Source organism: Pseudochaenichthys georgianus, unplaced genomic scaffold (assembly GCF_902827115.2).
Source record: "Pseudochaenichthys georgianus unplaced genomic scaffold, fPseGeo1.2 scaffold_267_arrow_ctg1, whole genome shotgun sequence".
In the NCBI taxonomy this organism is placed as follows: domain Eukaryota; kingdom Metazoa; phylum Chordata; class Actinopteri; order Perciformes; family Channichthyidae; genus Pseudochaenichthys; species Pseudochaenichthys georgianus.
Window position 1 is genome coordinate 456,302 of NW_027262956.1, and position 7,156 is coordinate 463,457.

Consider the following 7,156-nt stretch of genomic DNA (forward strand, 5'->3'; position numbering starts at 1 on the left):
TATACAAGAATATAATTGATTTATATTTGATTATAACTAACTTTCGTTTTAAGTATTCAACATACTATGAAGCTCTCAACAGTATGCATGGTCCTTGATTACATACATACATCAATTAGGTCATACAAACAACTCTAACTAATGCAGACTAATGGCAGTTAGGCGCCTAACTAATTACGACTAATGTTCGCATGTTATTTTTCTAAACTATGGTTACAGGTCGGTCAGTGGGTCCTTTGACAATAGGGATGGAGTGCTGTGATTGGCTCCCCTCACTGAAGAAGGTCAAAGCAACAGGGGGTCTGAGCTCAGTGAGTCTGCAGCTTCACACAATGTCCTCCACTAACTGAGCTCCGTTATTCTGATCTGAACATCATACAGACTTTAAGGAGAGATCAGTATATAATCTGTTTCATTACATGTTTGAATGAGGAGGATCATGGTAAACTCTACTCATGTTTCATATTTTATAATGAGTGCCTTCTTCCACACAGGGGTTTTTAAATACTTGTTCTTCACGATTGTCATGTGTTTATATGTGTGTATCATAGGTGCCAACGTGTTGCTGATTATGGTTATCTGTGTGAACAGGAGCTTACATGAACCTATGTACCTTTTTCTGTGCAGCCTGTTTGTAAATGAACTGTGTGGTAGTACAGGGTTGTTTCCATTCCTTCTGGTTCAGATCCTCTCTGACATTCACACTGTTTATGCTCCGCTCTGCTTCCTGCAGGTTTTCTCTCTGTATACATATGTAAATGTACAGATGTATAATTTAGCCATCATGTCTTATGACAGATATATTGCTATCTGTCATCCTCTGCATTATAACACACGTATGACTTCTAACAAAGCTGCCATGTTTATTGCTCTAACCTGGTTTTTCCCCATTCTTAATGTAGTTATCATGATATCACTGACTGCATCTTTACAGCTGTGTGGGAACATCATTAACAAAGTGTACTGTGATAACTTCTCGGTTGTTAAACTGGCCTGCTCTGACACTACAGTCAATAATACTTATGGACTTGTTTACATGTTTACTGTTATAGCTGCTCTTGTAATTGTTATGTTTTACTCTTACATGAGGATCCTCAGAGTGTGTTTCTCTGGATCCAAACAGACCAGACAGAAAGCTCTCAGCACCTGCACACCTCACCTTGTTTCCCTGTTCAACTTCTCCTTCGGGGGTTTCTTTGAAGTTTCACAGAGTAGGTTTGATATGAGCGGTGTTCCCAGCATGTTGCGTATTTTTTTATCTCTGTACTTTATCACCTTCCAACCGCTCTTCAACCCTTTAATATATGGACTGAATTTAACAAAAGTCCGCATCATATGTAAGAGTCTTCTCGTTGGTAAAGTGTAAGGTGCTAATGTCATGTATTTTATTTCCTCAGCATCAATTACACCTGGAAGAAAGGTGATAATTATTACATTTCTGAGTGACAAGTTGTCAAGTTTGTGATATGTTAGGTTTGTATAAAAAAAACATCTTTGGCTTTTTTTCACACACAAGAGCCCAAACAAATTTAACATAAAGTGCAGTTCCTGAAATGTACAAGGATTCATCCTAACATAGAAGTCAGCTGGAAAAACAACTACAATATCTTTAGATCTGTGAACAAAACATTTTGATTCCTTGTGTTTTTGTTTAATACTATTATTTAAAGACCTCATGAAAGGAAAAACAAGAAGTGAGGATACCCGGCCCGGAGGAAGCCCGGGGTCCCCTTCTGGAGCCAGGCCCAGAAGGAGGACTCGTCGGCGAGCGTCTGGTGGCCGGGCTTGCCACGGAGCCCGGCCGGGCCCAGCCCGAAAAGGCAACGTGGGCAACACCTCCGCTTCTCCGTCCCGCGGGCCCACCACCTACGGGAAACATCGATGGGGTCGGGTGCGCTGCCAGACGGGTGGCAGTGAAAGCGGAGGGTCTCGGCGGACCAGACCCGGGCGGCAGAAGCTGGCTTTGGGGACGTGGAACGTCACCTCTCTGGGGGGGAAGGAGCCGGAGCTTGTGCGGGAGGTGGAGCGGTACCAGTTGGATCTGGTTGGGCTCACCTCTACGCACAGCGTCGGCTCTGGAACCTTACTTCTGGATAGGGGTTGGACTCTATTCTTCTCCGGAGTTGCTCAAGGTGTGAGGCGCCGGGCGGGTGTGGGGATACTCACAAGTCCCCGGTTAGGTGCTTCGTTGTTGGAGTTTACCCCAGTGGACGAGAGGGTCGCCTCCCTACGCCTGCGGGTTATGGGGGGGAAAACTCTGACTGTTGTGTGTGCTTATGCACCCAACAGCAGTTCAGAGTATTCGGCCTTCTTGGAGACCCTGGAAAGAGTCCTGTATGGGGCTCCTGAAGGGGACTCCTTAGTCTTGCTGGGAGACTTCAACGCACATGTGGGCAATGATGGAGACACTTGGAGGGGCGTGATTGGGAGGAACGGCCCCCCTGATCTGAACCGGAGTGGTGGTTTGTTACTGGACTTCTGTGCTAGTCATGGATTGGCCATAACAAACACCATGTTCGAACATAAGGATGCTCATAAGTGTACGTGGTACCAGAGCACCCTAGGCAGAAGGTCCATGATCGATTTCGTTATCGTATCATCGGACCTGAGGCCGTATGTTTTGGACACTCGGGTAAAGAGAGGGGCGGAGTTGTCAACTGATCACCATCTGGTGGTGAGTTGGGTCGAGTGGCGGGGGAAGCCTCTGGATAGACCTGGTAAGCCCAAACGTGTAGTTCGGGTGAACTGGGAACGTCTGGAGGAGGCCCAAGTTCAGGAGGCCTTCAACTCGCACCTCCGGCGGAGCTTTTCGGGCATTCCTGTGGAGGTTGGGGACATTGAACCAGAGTGGTCGGTGTTCAAAGCCTCTATTGCCGAAGCCGCGGTGGGGAGCTGTGGTCTCAAGGTCCTAGGTGCCTCAAGGGGCGGTAACCCTCGAACCTCCTGGTGGACACCGGTGGTCAGGGAAGCCGTCCAACTGAAGAAGGAGGCCTTCAGGGATTTGTTATCCCGGGGGACTCCCGAGGCAGTTGCAAGGTACCGACAGGCCCGAAGGGCAGCAGCCTCATCCGTGGCCGAGGCAAAGCAGCGGGTGTGGGAGAAGTTCGGAGAAGACATGGAGAAGGACTTTCGGGCGGCACCAAAGTTGTTCTGGAAAACTGTCCGACACCTCAGGAGGGGGAAGCAGGGAACCATCCAAGCTGTGTACAGTAAGGATGGGACGTTGTTGACCTCAACTGATGGAGTGTTGGGGCGTTGGAAGGAACACTTTGAGGAACTCCTGAACCCGACAACTCCGCCCTCTATGTTAGAGGCAGAGCTGGAGTATGACGAGGGATCAACACCAATCTCCCGGGGGGAGGTCACTGAGGTCGTCAAACAACTCCACAGTGGCAAAGCCCCGGGGGTGGATGAGATCCGCCCGGAAATGCTGAAGGCTCTGGGTGTTGAGGGACTGTCATGGTTGACACGTCTCATCAACGTTGCGTGGAAGTCGGAAACGGTACCGAAGGAGTGGCAGACCGGGGTGGTGGTCCCCCTTTTCAAAAAGGGGGATCAGAGGGTGTGTGCCAATTACAGAGGCATCACACTACTCAGCCTCCCCGGGAAAGTTTACTCCAAGGTACTCGAAAGGAGGGTCAGGCCGATTGTCGAACCTCAGATTGAGGAGGAACAATGCGGATTCCGTCCTGGTCGTGGAACGACGGATCAGCTCTTTACTCTCGCAAGGATCCTGGAGGGGGCCTGGGAGTACGCTTATCCGGTCTACATGTGTTTTGTAGACTTGGAGAAGGCGTATGACCGGGTTCCCAGGGAGTTACTGTGGGAGGTGCTGCGGGAGTATGGGGTGAGGGGGTCTCTACTCAGGGCCATCCAATCTCTGTACTCCCAAAGCGAGAGCTGTGTCCGGGTCCTCGGCAGTAAGTCGGACCCATTTCCGGTGAGGGTTGGCCTCCGCCAGGGCTGCGCTTTGTCACCAATCCTGTTTGTAATATACATGGATCGGATTTCGAGGCGTAGTCGTGGGGGGGGGGGTCTGCAGTTCGGTGGACTAAGGATTGCACCACTGCTTTTTGCAGATGATGTGGTTCTAATGGCTTCATCGGTCTGCGACCTTCAGCACTCACTGGATCGGTTCGCAACCGAGTGTGAAGCGGCTGGGATGAGGATCAGCACCTCCAAATCTGAGGCCATGGTTCTCAGCAGGAAACCGATGGACTGTCCACTCCAAGTAGGGAATGAGTCCTTACCCCAAGTGAAGGAGTTCAAGTATCTCGGGGTCTTGTTCTCGAGTGAGGGATCAATGGAGCGTGAGATGGGCCGGAGAATCGGAGCAGCGGGAGCGGTATTGCAGTCGCTTTACCGCACCGTTGTGACGAAAAGGGAGCTGAGCCGGAAGGCAAAGCTCTCTGTCTACCGGGCCATTTTCGTTCCTACCCTCACCTATGGTCATGAAGGATGGGTCATGACCGAAAGAACGAGATCGCGGATACAAGCGGCCGAGATGGGTTTCCTCCGCCGGGTGGCTGGTGTCTCCCTTAGAGATAAGGTGAGAAGTTCGGTCATCAGGGAGGGACTCGGAGTTGAGCCGCTCCTCCTTCGCGTCGAAAGAAGCCAGTTGAGGTGGTTCGGGCACCTAGTTAGGATGCCACCTGGGCGCCTCCCTAGGGAGGTGTTCCAGGCACGTCCAGCTGGGAAGAGACCAAGGGGTAGACCTAGGACCAGGTGGAGGGATTATATCTCTTCGCTGGCCTGGGAGCGCCTTGGGATCCCCCAGTCAGAGCTGGTTGATGTCGCCAGGGAAAAGAAAGTTTGGGGCTCTCTGCTGGAACTGCTACCCCCGCGACCCGACCACGGATAAGCGGGAGAAGATGGATGGATGGACTATTATTTTTCAATATGCATTTTCTTCATGCCTGTCTGATGTAAAGACTGTCGTTTTGCTCTGTTGTTGAAATATTCTGTACAAATAAACTAGACATTGTGTCAAATGTTGTCTGGTTCTAAAATAATAAATGTTTCGGTAGCACTTTATATTAAGGTACACAAATTCACCATGAACTAGTTGGTAATTAGCATGCATATTAGCAGTTTATTGGTTCTTTATTAGTCATATAAAACACTTATTAATGCCTTATTCTAAATGACCATATTCTCCCAGTACTAGGCCATTAGTTGAGAGTTTATTATCAATAACCCTCTAATTAGTGCTTATTTATTGCAAGTAAGGAAGTTGTTGTACAAGAGTTTTGGTCTTAATATGCTCCGCTCAATATGGGCCTAATAAGGCAGCAGTAACACAAGAATAGTAATTCTCCCATAATAACACAAATATGATGATCTACTCTTATGTAACAAGACATGAAACTATAAGTGTTAATTGTGTCTAAATAACAAAACAAATGGTATTTATATCTAAGAACATGTTCCGTATTTCAAAGTGAAATCTTGTTCATAACCAATAAGCTAGTCGTTGGACTCTAATGGACCTGAACAGGTTCCCTATTCTAAAGTTTCCTCCTCTTCACACTTGGTAAATACATTATAGCACAGAACTACTGAAATTAACCTCAACAGTACATGAACAAAGTAGGCACACGTTGAAATATCTGTTTTATTAATGAACCACTAAAGAGAGGTTCAGACACATACCAAAACACGTCAATTCTAATCACACGCTACTACAGCTTAAGCACTCACAACTCTCCTTCTCTTAGCGACTGTAACTCCACAGATGCCTACACTCTTTTCGGGTTTGCTAATGGTAGCTATGTTTGGTTATTCCCCTACCTCCTTTACTGGTACCAATACATGTGTTAAATGTAGTATAGTTGTTAGTGTAGCAGCGGCCGCAGAAGAAATGCATTGATTTAACAGTAGTTTGGTTATACCACTAGGTCCGACAACGCCACCCCGGGAATTTCACCCAGGGAAATATAACAAGTTTTAAGTCACTAGGACACACAGGTTCGGTTACTCATGGAACACGACACGTGTTTCAATTATCAAAAATATAACAATTTATTTGTGTACAATAGTAACAATACAATTTAAAACACAGGGCTATATCCAAAAGGGAAAACTAACAAGGGGGCTGAGGCTTACCAGTGGGGGAGAGGGTCAACAAATGAGTGGAGGGATCCCGCAAAAAAAAAACCTAAATCACCCCGGTCACAGTGTTCCACACTCACACAATCACACGGAGAAAATATCCAAAAACCTGGGGGAAGCACAGCACACGGAAAGCGGGAAGCCACCACCTCGGACACCAACACCACCACCTTTAGCTCTCAGTAACTAAAACAGGAAAAAAGGAAAACACAATAAGTGGGGGGCAAAAGCACAGAATAAAATAAACCAAAATTAGCCGCAGCCATACGGGCAATCATGTGGCATAAACAAAACTATGCAAAAATCAAAGAAAGAAAATCTAAACCAAAACAGCTTTCATCAATAAACAAAAAATGAATTAACCAAAGATATATCAAAACTAGATGTAAATAAGCCAAAAGTAAAGAAAGCAAATATCGAAAGAAAATAGGAATAAACTAAATAAACTATTCATGAAAGAGAACAAAGTAAACAAAATAGTTTAAATTTGTGATGGAAAGAATAACTAAACCAAAGGAGTTAGCCCAGCAGTCCAGTCACTAAAATCCCACTAGGGGAGCGGACCAACAGAGTAGGCAATGCTAAACCGGCCCAACCACAGTAGCCAAAAGTGAACAATTGAGGTAGCGTCCAGCAGCACAGGATCGGTAGGACAGGTGATGATACTGCCGTAGGCAATGCCAAATCAGACCAGACACGATAGCCAGAAGCAGACAATTAATTAGCACTTGGCAGCACACAGGATCAGCAGTACAGGCGATGACCCTACGTCAGAAACCCGTATTTTTCGGTGCAGCAAAACAGCAGTGGTTCTTTAAAGCCTTATCTTGGCCCGATCAGGCAGAGAGGAGAGAGTTTCATGTTCTCTACGTTACGGCTACTTGATAGGCATCGCCAGGAAGACCCTCTGCTACGCCGGTGGCGGAAGCAAAACACGGCAAGAACGGAAGTGGGTAGGTCTGGGCACCAACGAACAAGAGGCCGCCAGCTAGAAGCCTCTGCCCCTTTATAGGGTGCCCCCTGGTGGTGACAGGCTTAGAAGAAT

The 7,156-nt window shown here is 47.4% G+C and overlaps 1 protein-coding gene across 1 annotated transcript; it reads left to right on the forward strand.

Annotated features, from left to right (window-relative positions):
* The first annotated feature begins 439 nt into the window (after positions 1-439).
* Positions 440-1,366, forward strand: LOC117442065 (putative olfactory receptor 1F12P). Its single transcript, XM_034078063.1, has one exon. The coding sequence runs from the start codon at positions 440-442 to the stop codon at positions 1,364-1,366; it is 927 nt and encodes a 308-aa protein (XP_033933954.1).
* Positions 1,367-7,156: the final 5,790 nt, after the last annotated feature.